Here is an 18,558-nt window from a genome sequence, read left to right as displayed (position 1 = left end):
ATTCGCATTGGCCCACAGCCAACAAGAGCCGCTTACCCAATACGCGACTAATTATGTTTTACCCAGCAGGTGAAATATTGCACAAAGATTGCTTGAAAAAGGCTTTCAGTCTAGCGCCTTCGTTAGACCGTTAATGGAAGTCACCATCAGCAGGGTAACACACCCCATATGTGACTGGAAAACCGGGAAAATGAGTATTTAGTTTGGGTCAACTGCTTTCCTGGCCGGATAACACGGGAAATGCGGAATATATCGTTTACGTCACTGAGCTGTAGTTTAGAGTAGTGGGAAACTACTCTTATGCACGTGTCACTAGTTATTTGAATAGGGTCTTGGCTAATTTGAAAGGGATGCTTTACCTGAATCAAATATTATGGCTGGCTACTATCTGCATGTACCATCCCTTACGGAACGCGGAGGCTTGACGGCTAACGAACTTTTGTATGCCCAAATGCCATGTTACTTCGGATTTCAAGATTGCACAACAAGTAAGCATCATTACAATGGCTGGTTTGATAATACCATACTAAAAATTCATTTTTTCTTTGCGCTCTATTGAAAAGACCCGGGACATATTCCTGATAACTGCACCTTGTGCTGGGAGGTACTCGGCATCGACTCTCCTTATCGACTACTTCCTTGCGGTCATATCTTTCATCTACCCTGTATTGACCAATGGCTCCTATCTGAGGATGCCAGCTGTCCTCTTTGTCGGCATAAATTTTACTATTTGAGGAGACCCCGAGTAGTTTATATTTTTGAATCATCCCATGCCACAGTCAAAGAATTTTCGATTACGTCTTGTTTGAGGAATATGAGGATGTGGCTAGTCAGAAAGACACTTACAGAACAATAGTCGATTTTTTTATTTATCAGACTTTGGATATCAGAAGATCTTTATTTAAACGTATCTCGCGATACCCACGTTTGCCGCTCGGTTTGCCGTTGCCCGTGGAATCTATTTTCTCGAGCTCTAATATTTGCGGCTTTTTATTAGACACCAAAAGAAACGAGACTGGAAAACAAGACGAAGGTTGCCACTACGCACAGAGCACTTTCTATTCTATTATCTATTTATGAGAGTATCGGCAAATTAGGTTGACAAGGTAAGAAATGAGCATAGAATTGTAGCAGTGTTTTGAGATCACACCCGCGATAGAATGATCATATAATACGTGCATAGGTCAATTGTCGATTCTCTTTCATGAACAGCTCCTGAAATATCTTCAGGGATATCAATTTAATAAAGGCAGCACCTGCATAGACCTTTGCATTAAGTAATACAGATAAATCTCGTACATAGTACAATTATCATTCCATCGGAAAATTTCCCGATACAATCACTACGCATCTGGGTAACCATTCCGAGGTTTCCATGCAGTATGAAAATGATGAATGAGACCCAGTGCAAACCTATGTTTTGAATTAGCTATTTCATGGGGTCGAAGGGCGCATCTCACTCACTGACGGCCCATGAGCTGTCCACGAAGTCCGAGCGTGTTCTCGCCTTTTCCTTCCGGTACTTTATATCGACGATACCACTCTTTCAAGGAATGTAGAAAACCTGGCAAGCATCTTTCCACGTCACAAATTTCCGAAAGCTCATTTGCAAGAGGATCGCTGACATCGATAGCAACAACTTTCCAGTCAGTCTGACCTTCATCCAATATAACAAAAGCCCCCAACGGCTTAATTCTCTTCACTTGACCACAAATAGCAAGCGCACTACCGATTTCACAAACATCGAGCGGGTCGTCATCTCCTCCAAGCCCATTGAGGGCATCGATGGCATCCGGATCTTCCCAAGTCTGTTTCTATGTTAGCAAGTCGAAGCACAAATCACCGGATTGTAAGTGAGACACATTACGCGTGGAAGAGCACCGTAATTACAGGGGTAGCCTTGGAATGGAGGAATATCTGCCAGTTGTCTTGGTCGCCCGTTCAAAATGTCCTGTTTAATTGGGTTGTACCTATCTTCCTTGGATATCTTGCGAATGATACCTTAGCGGCGTTCGTTGCGCGGGAACGGTAGGAACAGTAGCGTAGGTATGGTGATCAGCTTACCTCCATCTTCGCCTTACATTGTCGAGGGATTTCAACAATCATGTTCAGCGTCTCGCATTTGTCATCTGCGAACAAGGGGATATCGTGCCACGGTGAAATCCTGTGACCGTTTCTTTCGAAAAACAGGAAATTCTCTCCGGTTGCTGAAACCTGCAGCCTCTCGATGCGATAGCTCGAATTCATTTTAATGTATCTGGGAAAGATTGTTTGCTGATTCGTTTAGAAAGGGTTGAGATCATTCTGTAATTTCTGAAGAGTGTAACCGCATATTCCCCAATATCTGATAATACGTCATAACAGCATCATTGGTTCGTAGTGCAGTGGAAGAACGGCAAAGACGGAGGAAATTAAGAGCCCCCCATTAATTGGACGGAAAGGCAGAAAGGAGGGAATATATAGGAGTGATTTGTGGCCGCTTTGTCTTCTTATGTTTACTAAAAACAGTCCAACCCTACTCATCTGATCGTTCAACTGGATTAGTGATCCACTGAAAATATGAAAACTCCTTTCGAAAAACTCCGGGTTCTTTTCATGGGCCTAAAACATCCAAAGCAGAACTCCAAGAATGCAGATTCTCACCAAAATGCCGAGAATCACGAAGAAACCGATCAACTACATGTGAAGCAATCATGCCCTCAACAAGGGCTTGACGAGTCCAGTGGTGACCCTTATGCTGCCCTTAGCGAAATTGCAGCCCCCAAGCCTGTGGAGCGACTCCCAGAAGGTGAATTGGCACGTCATCCCTCTTTAGAACAGCGCCTGTCACATCCAACTCATTCAAGTGGCAACAATCAGGACGGATATGAAGCTTTGAGTGAGATAGCGGCGCCGGAGCCTGTGGAAACGCATACAGACGGGGATGCCGCACAGCATCCGTCTTTGGAACGACAACTTTGAAGCCAATCTGATTGATATATGCCCTCCACCCGAACCTTTTCCTCTTGAAACCCTTTTCAGAGGAGCATGTAGTGGATATGATTGAAAACTTTGGTTCAGTGGATTCTCATCCTTCCGCAACCATTCAGTTTGCCGACAGACTATGTAGAAACCCTGCATAACGCTCAAGCTGCAAAGCAATGTTGGCTAGGATGTAATAGTAATCTTCTCTGGGGATTTGACAAATCAGATAAACGAGTTGTCCAAAGTTTCTTCTCTTTGGTTGAATGACCCAAACACCGCTTCACAACACAATTGAAATCACTTAAATTATCTGCACCAACCAATAAATAATGAACAACCGGCGAGAGCATTTTTCGCCAATCTTTCTCCTTCAATATCTTGCCATTTTTTCTGTAGTTTCCCAGTAGCTAGGCTGCTTAGATACCAAGATACGGTAGCAAATACATAGCGCAGCTAAGCCTCAGACCTCATAGGGGCAGTGCACTGTAGTTCCAAGGGTTTCCCTTTGCATTCTATAGTAGCTGCAACTAATTGGGCTGAGCTGCCCATGAAAGTTATGAGGCTAAAGGTGGCTCAGGCTGGGCCCGCACTGCCTTCAGGGCTTTGTCTAGGAAGCCTGTCAGGAGAGTATTTAAGCCAAGTCTAATTTAGCCTTGAACGAGTCGTACTACGAACCCTGCTCCACACTCACTCATACAAGCCAACAACAACGTAGTGATAGCGAATAAAAGAAGCTCAATAGGACCGGGATTGGCCAGCTTCACAAACTGAGGCTGGAGCACTTAGGACATCATCGTACCTTGGCGTGCCTAGGAAGTTTCTAGGCTGTTTGCATCTCTACCATGATGCATCTTTTATTCTTTTGGCACGTTGTTCGGTGATTGAATATATTTGCTGTTGCGGAACACGAGCAGACATGATATTGATCTCGTTAAGCATATTGACCTGTGGAACTCGTAATACTTGCTCTTCAAGCTGGCAGCAAGAATTAATTATATTGAGTGAATTTCTTTCAATAGATGTTAAGTATTTGGAACGAGTAAAAAGGAAATGGCAATCTACCTGATTGAATTCATCATTGATGAACTGGGGGGACTGCGGATATGCGGAAAGTTTTCCTCATCATAGCTTATCCTAGTTGATTCCTTGGCTCTGGAATTGCGGAGTTCAGTTCAAATGATACGCAGGGTTCTCCTGTGTACCAATGACGAGTGAAGTTACTTCTGCTTCGGAAAAGGCGGAACAAGATAAGCCTCAATCGTTGGAATTTAGTCTACAGTCGGACTAAGGGAACGGTGCTTTTTGCAAGAAGTATATCTATCAAGTTCCAAGATCTTTGATCCAACACATCTGTTGCCACGAATTTGCCTCCGACATTTTGAGGAGAATGGTTTTAGACTAGCCCAGGCCTTCGTCGTTTTGGCATTATTCCACTGGTAAAATTGTTGTTGGTGGCAATTTCGGTGGTCCGGCTTGTCCGCCCGGCATATAGTTACAACAAAAAAATGCATCAATTCTCAGGTATAGGGTTACACCACCTTGGTGACACATGGGTTTTCCACGCCTTAGGCTAAGCTTATTGTCGGTGGAACGTAGTATAATTGAAGGCCTAATTTGTATCAACCACCACGTGGCTTCAATACTTAGATGCCACCTTGAATTTGGAACCAGCATAGATGCATTTTTCACCCTTTCCCATAAGGTCCGCCTCAATGTCCACCAGCCGATTATACTTAACAATCTCTTTATCCCGACTAGGGTTCCCATATTTAAGGTGACCTGTCCCCAACCCACTGCCAGATCCGCAATGAAGTCATCGGTCGTCTAGCCAGATCGGTGGGACCTGAAAACGCCCCAATCAAAACTGTAGGCCAAGTTTGCCCAATGAATAATTAGCACCTAAATTTCCGGCACGGTTGATCACGAAAGGGGAAACCCACGCCTCTATCGCCTCATATATGGTCGCAATTTGGTATATTTTCAGCACCATAGAGTTGCACGCTATCCTGTCGTAAGCCTCTTGCACGCATTGCGTATTCTTGACCAGTAAATCATCCCCAACCAGTTCGATTGGACGTTCTGTATTGAACTCTGTCCAACTGCCCCAATCGGATTCGGCGAGCGGATCCTCAAAGAGAAAGATGGGATAGTTTTGCAATAGTAAACAATACAGGTGTATCATCTCTCTTGGGCTTTGCATGTTCGGCTTATCGTCCTTGAACCCAACATCGTAACCGCGATCCCGGTAAAACTCACTTGATGTGGGATCAATGGCGAATTGCATTTTACCATCATATCCAGCAAGAGAAACGGCTTGAATCAGAAGATCTAATGCTTCATGAGGCTGTGAAATTGGTGGAGCAAAACCTCCTTCATCCCCGATACCGACAGCTTGGATGATTTTATCAGTAACAAGCGGGAAAGGAATATAGAGCATTGGAGAGAGCGCACTAACCAGGTAATCCAAACTGTTCAACGATGACCTTCTTCAGCTTTTGGTAAACTTGACTGCCCATTTTAATTGGTCCTGTGAAAAAGCACGCTCCAACAGGTGCGATCATATTCTTTTGAAAAGCCAATTTGTTGCTCGAATCCACACCCCCATTCAGGACATTGAAGGACGGCACTAGCATAAGGAAAGGCTTATTTGCCCCAGGCTCTCGTCAAATAAACTCGTAGAAAGTAATGCCCTGCATATTTTAGCCATACATTTTGACCGTCGTCTTTCTGTATATTGACCTATTGAATGGGCTGCCTCGGCTCTGGCGCACGCCATACTGACACCCCAAATTAGCTTTTGCCCTGAGACTCGCCTTGCTTTGCCTACCATCCAAGTTCTGAAGAATTTGATCAATTCTTTTCTGATCCGTATTGACATTGAGCCCGCTCTCTACTAGAACGGGACCAATGACTAGTCCGACATTTGAGACAGCTTTCTGAACACCTAAGCCACCATACGCAAAAGCATCCCCATCTCGCAGCTCTATGGCTTCATTCGCACCTGTTAACGCACCAGAAGGAACGATGGCTCGAAATGTACCTACACCAATGTCAGAACCAGAGTATTCGTGGTGGAACATGATGTCTCCTCACCTCTGTCCGTAGTAAGATTCACTTTGATAGTTGGATATTCCTCCCGAATCCAACCTCTGAGCAGCGTGGATCAGCCTTATCATGGTGAATACAAGATGACCACGCGTAGTGATCTGGTAGGTCGATCAAAGAATAATCGGAGTATGTAGCGTTTCAGTTGTTCGTCATCCTCATGATCGAACTGTGTATTAGAGTTACAGGTGGGCCTACTTCAAGAAGAATACTAGATGATGTAGAGTCGTGAGGGATTATCAGCGAGTAGACAGAGCTCATGATGTGAACCAGGGATGTCAGACCCACTTCCCGTCTTTGCCGTCTTTGCCTAATTGACGATGACGCTTGAACCTAAAGCCAGATCTTGTCTGCGTTCACTTTCCCTTATTGTAAGCCTATCCTAATACCTGGACTGCCACGAGCGAAACATGAATTTAGTTGGATCCGGTGAAATGTACCTCTGTAGGGTGTCTTCCACCCATAAAGTTGCGCTGTTATCCAAGATCGTGACATATGCTAGATGGGCTAATAAGTTCGGTCCAGCTGCGTCGCAGACACCGTCTTTGTTATCGCAGAAGTCGCGAAGTCTGTTTGGATAGGCAGGCAGGGGCAAGCATCTGCCTAGACGTTTTTGGGCACTTTTATACAAATATGAGTATTCCAGTTAGGGGCAACTAATTAAATTTCTCACAAATACTAACACCAGTAGCGGACGCATCGCCAAGATTATGAGCCTGGTTGGGCATATGGCGTGGGCCCCGGCATAAAAAATCGCGGCGACTAAGGTGGATTAGTATCTGTCTTTCAGACGCTGGACTGGAAAGTTTTTATTGTGGGAACCAACTGCCTTCCATTTTCATACCTGGGGCTGTCAATCCCCTTAGAGTACCGTTGACTCCACTTCCAGCCAGCATGTCACTGACTACCATGGCATCTTGGTAAAGTTATGATACAAATTTAAGCAATACTAAAATAAGGTAGAATGACCGAAGAAGACAATCCTTGATTTTGAAAAAGCTTTTACATATCTCTCCAGCTGCAAACTACCATTTCAAATACCATCTTCATAGCTAGAAATAGAGCCCACTTGAGTCGCTGAATTGATGATGTTCTCATAATCACTATCAGGAATAACTTCCAGAATCCGGTCTGTAGAGGAACCGAGAAGACCGAGATATCTCTCTGGGGTTCCCAGTCCGAGCCCGACGTTGGGGCCAGACACAGTGCATAATATACGTAGTTTCCACCACTATGCTCTATTTCGCGCCGTCCCACATGGACATAAAGAAACCTTTGCTCGAAAATCTTCGTTCACATTGAAACGGGGATGGCACGATGGGAGTCTGGCATAGCAGACGGGTTGGTACCAACGAATTAATCACACAACAACCACTCCTATGGCCTGAGGTAGACGTAGAGAGTAGTCTCTGTAGGGGTAAATTGTACTGAGCCTAATGCTATATCATGAATCAAGAAGTCTGGTGAATAATTGTAGTCATCTTGGATGGTTGGAGGATCCTCCTCTCTCTTGTGTTAGAAGACTGCATATCTCCTGGGGTATTTGTGATACCTCAGGCCACTAATGAGCTACTGTCCCTAGTTCCACTACTACAATATCTAAATGAATCTCATGATTGAGTCAAGACTATGATTCTCTATCTGTGTAGAGCTGAGCATTTCAAATTAGCACGTTTAAAAACAGGACTCTGTTAGAAAATATGTCTGGTTCGGTCTTCATAGTTTATCGAACGTATCACACATTGCGCTCGGCGCCGCCGTAGAACGTGTTCTATTCCGGAATAGTCGATTGAGAAGGCAGTGCAATTTGTGCCTGCACATGAGTAGCTATTGCATTGTCCGAGTGGCAAGCATCTGATGTACCAGACTGATAAATAACATTCAGGAAAGCGTAGATTAATGATAATCAACATCGAGGCATGAAACCCGTGCTGTTTGGGAATGCCATCGTACGTAATTGCTCTCTCTTAGTAAATTATGCACTTCTTTCCATCACTTGTCATTCCTTTTCATTCAAAATGGGGTATATAAAATTACTAGCTGGCTTAAATGGCTGGAAGATATTGTTAGACAGTACGATCCAAGAGCTTGATGCCAACAGACTTCACAAAGTACTCGTCGGCGCCAGCGCCTTTCGCCTTTGTCCTATCTGTCGGACTATCCCGACCGGTCACAATGAATATTGCACATTCCTTCCATCGATTCTGCTTTTCCAGTAACCGGATTCGTCGCGTAGCTTCAATGCCGTCACAAACTAGCATTTGAAGGTCCATAACAACCAACTGAATCGCAGGTCGTTCGCCACTCGAGTATGATAACTGGTACTAAGTGAATATTTCCACTGCCTAGAGGCCGTCAGTTGCACTGCAGTATGAGAAGCCTCGCTTGCTACAATACATCTCGAGGATGTGCAAGTTGACGGCGTTATCGTCAACGACCAAGGCTGTAGATTTGGGGCATTTTCGGTGCCAATGAGCTCGGCAGCATGGCATTAGCCTCTGTTAAAACATCAAGATGAGTCTGATCCTGACCTAGTGATCTCAGGGCTAGCTTGGGTTCAGCTGGGATTTGTGGCGATAGGTGAGCCGGCCATCGTTCCATAGGATGTGAAACGCTCTTGGAAACGGCACCTTGCGTGGTTTCCTGGAACCAGGAACTATTCTATGGTGGCTAGTTTGAGTGAAGGTTCGAGGTTCTGGAGCAATTACATTGCGTGGTCACCGTGGTGATCTTTGAAAGGAGCTTATCGGCCTCCTCGAGGTCTGAACTTATTACAGAAGTTAAGAATGGCCCGCTCACATAGACGACATTATCAGGGGTGCGTTCAGTGCAAGGTGCTTTTTGTGAAGCTGGAACAAGACAGATGACCACTCGATCCGATGGAAGGCGCGACAATCCCTCAAAATGTTGCTCTAACTCGGGGCCAAAGTCGGTGACGGCAAAACTGTCTTCTATGCTGCTCAAAGCATTAATCCAATGTGCGTGAGATAGTTGATAAAAAGATCGCATAGCAGTCTGCCATTCGGATTGAGTGCCATGTTGTGAAATTTGGTGGGTAAAGATTTCACTCGTGACACCAGTGGCTGCGCCGGTGACTTTGAGCGAAAATACTCGACTTCCCGGAAGGTTGCTCTGAAGTGTGAACCATGATTGATGGTAGATGACATCAATTTGATAGATCCATGAAAAAGTGCGGCAGATTTTGTTGCTAAAGTTAGGCCTAATCCGGCACCGGGTGAATATATGCCGAATTTCTCGTAGGTCATGATTGAAGACAATTCACGCCTTATAGCGTGTGTCCCCCAAAAAAACCTTCAATACTTCGTCTGCAAGACCCTGTTCCAGTTCATGAATGGAGTGGACGAGATAACGGCGATCCCTCATAGCCGTGTCAGCCCAGCGGTTCAGGGTAATCATACTGTTAACTATCGCGTTCAAATCTCGGCTCGCGATTCTGATTGTCTTAAGATGAAGAGAAGGTCCAAGAAAATGGCGAACACGGGTTAGTTCCGACGAGATTGGTACTAGATTAGAAATTTCGCCTAGATCCCGCGAAGACAGCTCCTCGGTCAAGAGCTCCACAGAACCAAGAATCTCATGAAGATGAGTCCGAAGTTGGTGGGAAAATCCTCGAGGAAACTTCTCCTTCGTTTCCATATCTTCTGCCAGCAAAATTTTCTGCCACATCTGGGAGATCATACTTGCGCAGGTGTGAACGAACCAGGAATCGACATCATCAAATATTGATTGGAAGTCTTTGGTTGCCACTATGAGTAGGGATGCGCCCGGCATGTTATCGCATGGAGCATCGATAGCACGAACTACTTGAGTAGTTGGAAGCTCCTTGTTGTTTGAGTTTGTGATAAAGTCATCGATGTATTCGGTGTCTTCCCATAGGCCGCCTTCAAGTAGAGACGGCGGAACCGGGCTTCGTCCTTCAAGTTCGATATGCATAGCTTTCGACGATTGCAAAGTGATTACTGCATTAGGATACGCGACCCGTAGGGTTCCAAGAACATAGGCCTCTGAGAATGTATTTCCCATATCACGTTGCACTGTAGAAATCAGCTCAACCATCCGACGTCTTTCTCTTTGTCGCCTTGCTCTTGCGCATTGAACGATATCGGAGACAGCCCAATCGGCCAGACTGACGAGTGTCTGTTGTTGTGTTTTGGTCAAAGCCTACTCGCTCTTAGAGGCCACGCAAAGTGATCAACACGCAAAGTGATCCAAGTGCAACGCACTCTCCGGATTCGTCTTGTAGACGAAGTGGTGCACCTGCATATGCGCGAAGTCCCCCGCATTCGGAATATGGGGACTCCTGGAATCTCCAGTCTTCCATGAGGTTCGGCAATAGGAAGACGCTCTAGGAAGCAGGATAAGCACGATTATTTTTTTTGGATGAGAGGAAGAAACCTTTTGACTTACATTTGGAGGCTGAGTGACCATGTGCGCACAAATGGTTTCACCCCGGGGAAGAATACCAAGTGGAAGTCCCACCGTGGCTAAACGTATGTAAAAATTCACGTCTTGGATGCCGATCACGGCAAACTCCCATCCGATCGATTCCTAGCCAAAGCATGCCTTCTCCTGAAGCCCGGAGAGGAGTATGCTCTCATTTTCTATATCGCGAGTGTAGTACTAGAGCATTGACAGCCGAAGCCTGTCATTTTTCACCAGGAAGGGCCGAGATTATCGATCCAAAAAGCATGAGGGCCGGTCTGCGATTGTTGGTGGCTCGTATGGTTCGACTTAGGGGGGGATATAAAGACGCTTCCACATCTGGAGACGCCAGTCTAATGGGCTCATCGAACTTGGCCGGGTCAAAGATGGGGCTTACAATCTGCGGGCGTGTCAGCGACGGTTGGCTGGAGGACAAGATGGACGCATCCGCTTCAGGGAAATATGGCATCCCCCGTAGGTAAGGGGTCTCGTCCATATTCGCGAGGTGCCACTCAAATGGAGAGATGAAGTGAAGACATATCGCGCCAAGCACGTGAAAGCGGTAGGGGGAGGCGAGAATCGGTAGATCAACGTTGACTGGTGAAATGCGACTCCGCGTCGGCAAGAATCGTTATGAAGCATGATCAATCAAGCCAGGTGCCTAGTCTCGAACAATACTTGAAAAATGGCTAGAATCAAGAAGAATCTAGAGAGGAAGACGAAGAAGGACTATGGAAGTTCCAAAGTTGTCCTCGTTGTACTGCCTCCTGTCTCAGCCTAGGTGTTCATCACCTGACCATTTACTACTTGATCAATAAGCTGATATTCTGCTAGAAATCTAGCTTGGTTTTTTTTCTTCTTATTCAAAGCGATTGATCTTAGGCAATATTCATGGATAAGCATGTTGGTACTTCCGTTCAACGATGTGGCCCTCTTATATATCACATTGGGAGTGGGATTCACCCAATTCGCCATCGATACAGATATTGCAAGACAAGATAATTGATTAAATTTCTGTACTTTGCCAACAGCACGATTACTTTGGAAATCTAATATCTACGGCCAATTATTCAATGCTGGTCACTTACAACTACGATTGCCATGTTGGCAGTAGGCTCACGACAGAATGATGACAAGGACACGACTAAATGCACAAAGTATGTGCAATGAACTTGGTCAATGCATTCAGCTATTTATAATCAACAGAATCAACACCGCTGTGATTGAAATCGATTCTTGCGATTCTCATACAGTATATGAATATAGATTTTACATCAAGGTGAAACTAAACAAGCAAAACAGCGAAATAATGCATGACATTGATGTAGATATTTCACACAAATCAGAGCCCGCAGTCGTACCCAAGATTTCAAACAGGTGCCTAGCAAGGAGTGATGGGGATGATCGACATCCACCCCACGCCGAGAACCTCTGCCGCAGTGGCGGAGTTCTATCTCAGCATATTTTCGGGCGGGGTTCAAAACAAGAAGAGATCAACTATAGCCGATACACAGGGTAAACGGTTAGAGACTTGATATGGCTAGGATCATCGCGATAAGAGGTTGACAAATAGCAGTGACATTATGTCCAGCAATTACTGTCCACTAGGGGCCCTTCATTGGCATACGGTGCAGATCCACCGAAGCCCTTGCTTTGGCGCCATTGACCATGGCCGCTTAACAACCTCACGCTCAATGCATTCTCCTGGGCACGTATAGGATCAAGCATCGCCTGTGGTTCTACATTAAGGATTGATTTCGGGCGTGAAATACCCTACGTAGTCTGTATGAGATGGACCCACCATATCTTGGTGGTATTCAGGTAGTGATGTCAGACTCCGCTTCCCCAGAACGATTGACGTGCCCATGGGGATGGCTGAGTCGGCACCCCACCAAGTTGGAAGAGAATGGAATCTCATCTCAGAGCCGACTTAATGCAACCTAACCTTGGCAGCGAATGATACTGCCGTTAGGTGATGACCAAATGTTTCAGTTCTAGCCCGAGCTACCTACTGTATAGAGGTTGGGCCTTGAGTATTGCTTTTTCTGCCACCCACGTGCTATCAGTGGGCGCATCTATTCGAATCAAAATGTGAAGAAGCTATTGTATCAAGGAGACAGTCGAGCACACCAAATAGGGTTAGAAAGGGGGCGGGGTTCCGCTGACCTCGACATCATCCAAAGAATGCCAAGGTGAGAATGTTGTCAGCAAAGCTCGGCGTCTCTGCGGTCCAGTCACAAAGCATAGCACCCGAGGCTGTGTTATCAAAGGGTCGTCTTCGGTTTCCCAAGATAAGACTGACTAGTGAAGAACTACTGACGACCGCTGCTGAAGATCATCCTTGGCAAGCTTTCTTACCGTGGTGCTTAGGAGCCACAGCCGGACTAGGTAAAGTGGACGCGTCGATCCCTTGGCAAATGGCACTCACGATCTTATGGCCCAGAACTGGCGGTGCAGTCAACACGCCAGCTTGGTCACATGTATGTTTGCACAGCAAACCTATAACATAGCCACTTGCAAGGATCATTCAAATCGATCATATCCACAGTTTTGCGAACTCGGATCCAGAGCATTGGCGCCCAATTTTCAGCCAGGGGATAACCTCGCCGCAAATTTCTACCGGTGCCCGAGGGCTGAAACTAATCAGTGAGCTGCAGTTTGGATTTTCAGAACCCACCGATGTAAGGAAGCGAGTCTTGTCATGCTCCATTAGCGAAGGCAAATCCAGAGCAAGAAATCCTCCGAACATCATAGAGTTTCATTCATGTTCAAAATCAAGGGCGGAACTCGCATGCAGCGATGATGATCGGGATGCCAAGGTCCCGCCGAGGCTCTGCCAAGATTGTATATGCGCGATGGATCCATCGCATGGCTAGAGGAAATAATTAGGCTTCCCAGTTCGAGGAAAGACTCTCCTTTGCCATCAGCTCTTCGTTCCTCTGTGGAAGTTATTGGCTTTCAGCAAAGTACGGTGGTCCAGATCTTTGCAATGAATGCATGCTTTTTTTCGCCGCATATTTGATCTTAGTGTCACACGTATGCGCGCAGTGTATGGTACGAGTAGTTCTGTTTCATGTCTTGTACATTCGCTCTTATCTTTCTTGGCGGACACCCTGTTTATTCCTTGGTTGGGAAGGATCGGAAGCCGCACGAAAACGGGATCTGTACCAAAAGCAAAACAAGAAAAAAGAAATTTGAATAAATACATGGCTACGTTGAGCTAGTATATATATACATATACCGCCCGCTCCTCTTGGTTTCGTGCTTCGTTCAAGCAAGAACGCATTTTGGTTTTCAACTTGGAGTTGATCTGTTATATATCAAGATAAACTTCACAATGCATGAACAATTTCCTCCCTCTCCACGGAACATACAGTTCCCGACTTCACCAGCCAGACCCGATCATGGAGGTCAGAACATATCTGCGGACAACAATTCTACTCTCCCCTCCAATCTGGATTCTGCCAATGAAGAGTCAAAGTATACACCTGGACTTTGGTCGTCCGGAGGCAGCACAACAGTCTCCCTCTCTAGCAGCCAAATTGCACAAAGCATGACAGTGGGCTCGGTTCTGAACCGGCACTTCCGAGCAAATATAGATACCAAGCATACTGATATAGTCCTCATAATTTGTGGGTTTGTTGGTGGCCTGGTTGATGGGTTGTCATTCAATGCATGGGGCAGTTTTTCGAGCATGCAAACAGGTGAGTTACCTCAACCTTCAATTCATTGTGCCAACCGAGCGAACAAATCTAACAAGATACGTAGGGAACACTGTTTTCCTAGCTCTAGGTCCTTCCGGTCAGCCTGCCTATCCGGCATACCTCTGGGCCAAGTCCCTCATCGCTCTCAGCGTCTTTGTTACCAGCAACGTTTTCTTCATTCACCTCCATCGACTACTAAGCCCACGACGTCGCTCGACAATGGTTGTCTCGTTCGCTATTCAGACTTTGGCACTTCTGGCGACAGCAATCCTTATCCAGCTCGGTGTGATTTCCCCAAAACCGGAAGACCCACGTGCCCCCATTGAATGGATGCAAGTCCTCCCGATCTCCCTTTTATCCTTCCAAGCTGGAGGTCAGATATGCGCTTCTCGTATTCTTGCACTGGATGAGATTCCCACTGTGGTATTGACAACGCTTCTATGTGACTTGCTTGTTGATCCAAAACTCACTGCAAAATTCAACCCTAAACGCAATCGAAGAATCGGGGCTTTTCTGGCTCTTTTCCTTGGTGCAATGACTGCAGGAGGTCTTTCAAAGGTCACAGGCATGGCTTCAAGCATATGGTTTGCCATGGGCTTGAAGTTAGCAATCACATTGGGATGGGTTATTTGGAAGCCAGAGGGAAGAAGTAAGAGCAACATGGAGGTTTGATATGTGCTCATACTCCCCTTGTTTTGATGCCCAGGTGTCTTTTTTTCTGTTCTGTTCTTCAGCGAACGGGATAAATACCCGGTATGATCTAGCGGGACTTGAAGCCAAGTGCTACTGTATCATGACTATTCCCTTACCACTCTTCTCGCTTTAGTTGGAAATTCGTTCAAAATCGAGCTATTGCTATCACTTTCAAAATATTTCCTGTTCCAGGGGCGAGGAGACAATATTATCTTGTTAAATTCTGACTCAAGACTATCGTCCTCTGAAGATATGAACGACTAAAAAGAATTGGTGGAATATGTGTCTGGCGTAAATATTCCTCGAACTTCACTTTCCAAGCCACCCCTGTCCGTTTCGCCGTTCTGAAGCTTGTGAAAGTAATCTAAAGCTCTCAATGAAACTATAGATTTGGCAACAGCGTTCTCAACACTCGTTGTAAATTTATCACTCAAAAATTCAGATATCAAAGTCTCGTTTGGCCGAGTTCTCATCCTGTAGAATGACTTCCACTCAGTGAAGGTGCGAGCTAGATATGACAAGGATGATAGGTATTAAAGCTAGAGAAATTAATGTATTGCTCCCCAACTCTTCTCAAGTCTAACCAAAGTCTAGTACACCTGTCTATATAAGCAGCTTCTAATGATGTTTTAATTTCACCTCCTGTCGTCCGCCAGCACAAAATGTAAGACGCCGGGCTGTCCACTCTCCCGCTTGTTCTCTGACACATATATGCACTTTCGGAAAGTCATCATCAATGAGTACAAGAAGCTTTCTCCTTTTTCTTCATGGTAATTTTCTCCCAACAGAGGCTGGATTGCCTTGGTGGCCTGTTCCGCTTTGTAAAAGGGAATGCGACTGAAGAGGTGATGAACAACGTGGTAATCAATAATTTCGTGGAAGAAATGGCGACCAATAAAACCCGTGGTGCGATCAATTGTTGCCAGTGCACCTTTCGTATACGTCCAAGCCTCTGCGGTATAGTGTGGAACTGCAGGATGGGTATGTTGAAGATATGTGATGGCAACTGTGAATTGAGTTAGATTTTTATTCTTTGTAATTTGATTGATAGGGTTGCAATATCAGTAGAAGGGGAAAACATACTCAGCCAGTGGTGCACCCAGAGGTATGGAATGACGTACAGAAGTACGATATTCCAGGCTCCAATGATAGATGCGGTGTAACACAAGATAGAGCCCATGATCAACAATCCCAGATCGGACAAGGCAATATATTTCCACTGGAAGGGCGCGAAAAGTGCACTGGAGGGATTGTAATGACTCGCAAATTCAATCTTGTCTTTACCATCCGGTCCGCTCTTTGTGCCAGCAGTCACATTCAGGAAAAGATAGAGCTGCCATCCCATCAACTGGTGTCCAATAAGCTGCATGAAAGAGACAATGGGGGTCTCCTCTGCAAGATGCTTCAACTTCTCGATCTGAACGTTCTTCTTGGTCGCAAGGTCTTTATCTGTCCAGGGGACGAAAACGGTGTCCTTTTCCATATGGCCGGTATACCGGTGGTGCCGAGCGTGGGTAATCTTCCATGAATAGTAGGGCACCATGAGGAATGAATGGGTAGCCCACCCAATGAAATCATTGAGGTTCTGATACTGTGAGAAAGCACCATGTCCGCACTCATGAGCTAGAATCCAAAGCCCTGTTCCAACGCAGCCCTGGAAAAATCCGTAGGTGGTCCAGGAAATGATGCGAAGAGGCAAAGATGGGATCAAATGAATGAATGAGGTGGCATAAATGAGTGTCGCGCAGTAGATGATGTCTCGGGCCAGGTATAGGAGGGATGTAGGAAGAGACGATTCGAAGCACTCTTTCGGGATCGCATCTTTGAGGGTTTTCAAGCTTGGGACGTTCTGTAAGATATGAAAGGTATTAGCCAATGTATGCGAGACCACCTCACTGTCCAAAGACACTTAAAAGATATGTACCTCATCCACCTGCTTGGCAGGTTCAGTGTTGAGCTCAGACATTTCGAAAATGGAGTACAAAATATCACAGAAGCTAAAAGCTACCAGAAGGGAATGTGTTAGACTTTGTAGTCGACCTTTTTTTTTTTTTTTTTTTTTTTTTTTTTAACCAAAAAAGTTTTCCTCTCCCGTTTCCCCGTGAAACTATCCGCTAATCTCAAAAGGAGCAAAAGGGCTAGATTTACGGAACCATCTCAACTCCTTTTTCCAAATTTGTTCCAGAAAACTGTCAAAGTTGATGCACAGACAGGAGATTTGCAATCTCATTGGACCATCGGTCCCCGGGTGGACGTTTAACCCATGGATCTACTGTGCACTAGCCGTTTCCTTTTTTCAACGATTTTCCCGAAATCGGCCTCAACAGATTCGTCGCTCGGTTTTTTTTTATGTTAACCATAGGTTCTTCTAATGGCATAAAATTGTCATGTGGCAATTGAATGCAAAGCTATGATTGTACTACCCCATTGTAGATTGTTTACTTTTCGGCCGCGGCCCGACGGTCTGCCCCTTTTCGAAGCGATGCGACGAGGATCCACTTAGCCACAGTTGGGAAAAGTTAAACGTTGACTTCTTGGCGTCCAATTGCCCCCTGGGTTCAAGTGGCAGTAAGGATCTTCTACTGAACATCAGTTAATGCTTTCTGTATACATGCGGCTTGATGCCATAAGGGATATGGACTATCAATTCGAAGAAACAACAAAAATAGGTACAAAATAGAGCAAAACCCAATAGCTCCTAGATCCGATGCAAATGATTGGCATCTTGGAGCGCCATGGCTTTTCGGATATTAAACCGGTGGTTCTCGTATCTCTCTTATCTCGGTCGGGCGAACTGAACCATCTCAGGTCATGTCTTGGGTTGTTCAATCCTTTTGAATCGGAACCAAAACACAACCGTTTGAACTGCTAAAGCAACTGTTGGAGCATTCCAAATCCACAGGAGCCGAAGGTCTTTCGTGGCTCTAATAAAATCTCGCTTGTAGCACTTGACAGAGCACTTATGAACAAAAGAAATCGTAACTACCAAGCCTTTCATACTTGGTGGCGAACTTGAATACGCCAATTCGTATGCGGTGACACGGCAAAAGCATTTATTCAAAGCCCGAGAACGGTATTTGGAATTTGCCATCAAATGCTTATATGGGCTACGTTAGCACACGTCGAGGCATTTTGGCCGCAGGGTGATAGTGTATACACTCGCCATTCTACTAGCGTGCATGCAATACCAGAAAGCGTGGCCAGAGAAAACCCAAATGTGGTGCGGCTGATCAGTCTCACATGGATTTTATAGCGGTTGAACGTCGGGTAGATGCCAAATGTCAGAATAGAGATCGCCACAACGATAGTCAGCGCGCCTGATCTAAAAAACCGGAAATCGCATTGGCTGCACACTTTTGATGTATTCAGCCTGAATTTCGCTGAGTCAGAGGGTCAAAGGTTCAAACACTGACCGACCGTTCTAGCAACATCATTCACATTGTAACTAGTCCAGTTCACGATGATCTCTTTACCAATTCTGCAGGATCTGCCACATCCCAAAAGTCCCGTAGCCAAAACTGGGACTTGTTCTGGCGTAGTGTCATGACATTTATTTTGAATGCTCAAGGCAGTTCAGATCCTCCATTTGGCCGTTTTTTCCTTTTTTTTGTAAACAGCTGCCAGAAGAACGGGAAGCAACAGATAGATG

General features: G+C 45.5%; 8 protein-coding genes across 8 annotated transcripts; 3 read left to right on the top strand and 5 right to left on the bottom strand.

The window, feature by feature from the left end:
• Positions 1-443: 443 nt before the first annotated feature.
• N7508_011029 (uncharacterized protein) lies at positions 444-734 on the top strand (the record flags this gene model as incomplete). The annotated part of the gene is made up of 2 exons (XM_058469089.1): positions 444-488; positions 564-734. The coding sequence occupies 2 exons, from the start codon at positions 444-446 to the stop codon at positions 732-734; spliced, it is 216 nt and encodes a 71-aa protein (XP_058316935.1).
• A 609-nt stretch (positions 735-1,343) lies between these two features.
• On the bottom strand, positions 1,344-2,247 carry N7508_011028 (inorganic pyrophosphatase; the record flags this gene model as incomplete). Its single annotated transcript, XM_058469088.1, has 4 exons — positions 1,344-1,413; positions 1,465-1,808; positions 1,868-1,987; positions 2,065-2,247. The coding sequence occupies 4 exons, from the start codon at positions 2,245-2,247 to the stop codon at positions 1,344-1,346; spliced, it is 717 nt and encodes a 238-aa protein (XP_058316934.1).
• A 312-nt stretch (positions 2,248-2,559) lies between these two features.
• N7508_011027 (uncharacterized protein) lies at positions 2,560-2,961 on the top strand (the record flags this gene model as incomplete). Its single annotated transcript, XM_058469087.1, has 1 exon — positions 2,560-2,961. One exon carries the CDS (start codon positions 2,560-2,562, stop codon positions 2,959-2,961), a length of 402 nt encoding a protein of 133 aa, XP_058316933.1.
• Positions 2,962-4,600: 1,639 nt separating this feature from the next.
• N7508_011026 (uncharacterized protein) lies at positions 4,601-5,597 on the bottom strand (the record flags this gene model as incomplete). Its single annotated transcript, XM_058469086.1, has 3 exons — positions 4,601-4,757; positions 4,830-5,355; positions 5,420-5,597. The coding sequence occupies 3 exons, from the start codon at positions 5,595-5,597 to the stop codon at positions 4,601-4,603; spliced, it is 861 nt and encodes a 286-aa protein (XP_058316932.1).
• Positions 5,598-8,135: 2,538 nt separating this feature from the next.
• N7508_011025 (uncharacterized protein) lies at positions 8,136-8,342 on the bottom strand (the record flags this gene model as incomplete). Its single annotated transcript, XM_058469085.1, has 1 exon — positions 8,136-8,342. The coding sequence occupies one exon, from the start codon at positions 8,340-8,342 to the stop codon at positions 8,136-8,138; it is 207 nt and encodes a 68-aa protein (XP_058316931.1).
• Positions 8,343-8,414: 72 nt separating this feature from the next.
• Positions 8,415-10,651, bottom strand: N7508_011024 (histidine kinase HHK3; the record flags this gene model as incomplete). Its single annotated transcript, XM_058469084.1, has 6 exons — positions 8,415-8,512; positions 8,778-9,289; positions 9,353-10,227; positions 10,289-10,435; positions 10,498-10,574; positions 10,597-10,651. 6 exons carry the CDS (start codon positions 10,649-10,651, stop codon positions 8,415-8,417), a joined length of 1,764 nt encoding a protein of 587 aa, XP_058316930.1.
• A 3,198-nt stretch (positions 10,652-13,849) lies between these two features.
• Positions 13,850-14,888, top strand: N7508_011023 (YoaK family protein; the record flags this gene model as incomplete). Its single annotated transcript, XM_058469083.1, has 2 exons — positions 13,850-14,216; positions 14,281-14,888. The coding sequence occupies 2 exons, from the start codon at positions 13,850-13,852 to the stop codon at positions 14,886-14,888; spliced, it is 975 nt and encodes a 324-aa protein (XP_058316929.1).
• A 656-nt stretch (positions 14,889-15,544) lies between these two features.
• Positions 15,545-16,875, bottom strand: N7508_011022 (oleate delta-12 desaturase; the record flags this gene model as incomplete). The annotated part of the gene is made up of 3 exons (XM_058469082.1): positions 15,545-15,915; positions 15,993-16,758; positions 16,834-16,875. 3 exons carry the CDS (start codon positions 16,873-16,875, stop codon positions 15,545-15,547), a joined length of 1,179 nt encoding a protein of 392 aa, XP_058316928.1.
• Positions 16,876-18,558: the final 1,683 nt, after the last annotated feature.

Source organism: Penicillium antarcticum, assembly GCF_028974205.1.
Source record: "Penicillium antarcticum strain IBT 31339 chromosome Unknown utg000009l_segment0_segment0, whole genome shotgun sequence".
In the NCBI taxonomy this organism is placed as follows: domain Eukaryota; kingdom Fungi; phylum Ascomycota; class Eurotiomycetes; order Eurotiales; family Aspergillaceae; genus Penicillium; species Penicillium antarcticum.
The sequence above is the reverse complement of the archived record's forward strand: the minus strand, read 5'-3'. Positions and strand labels throughout refer to the sequence as shown.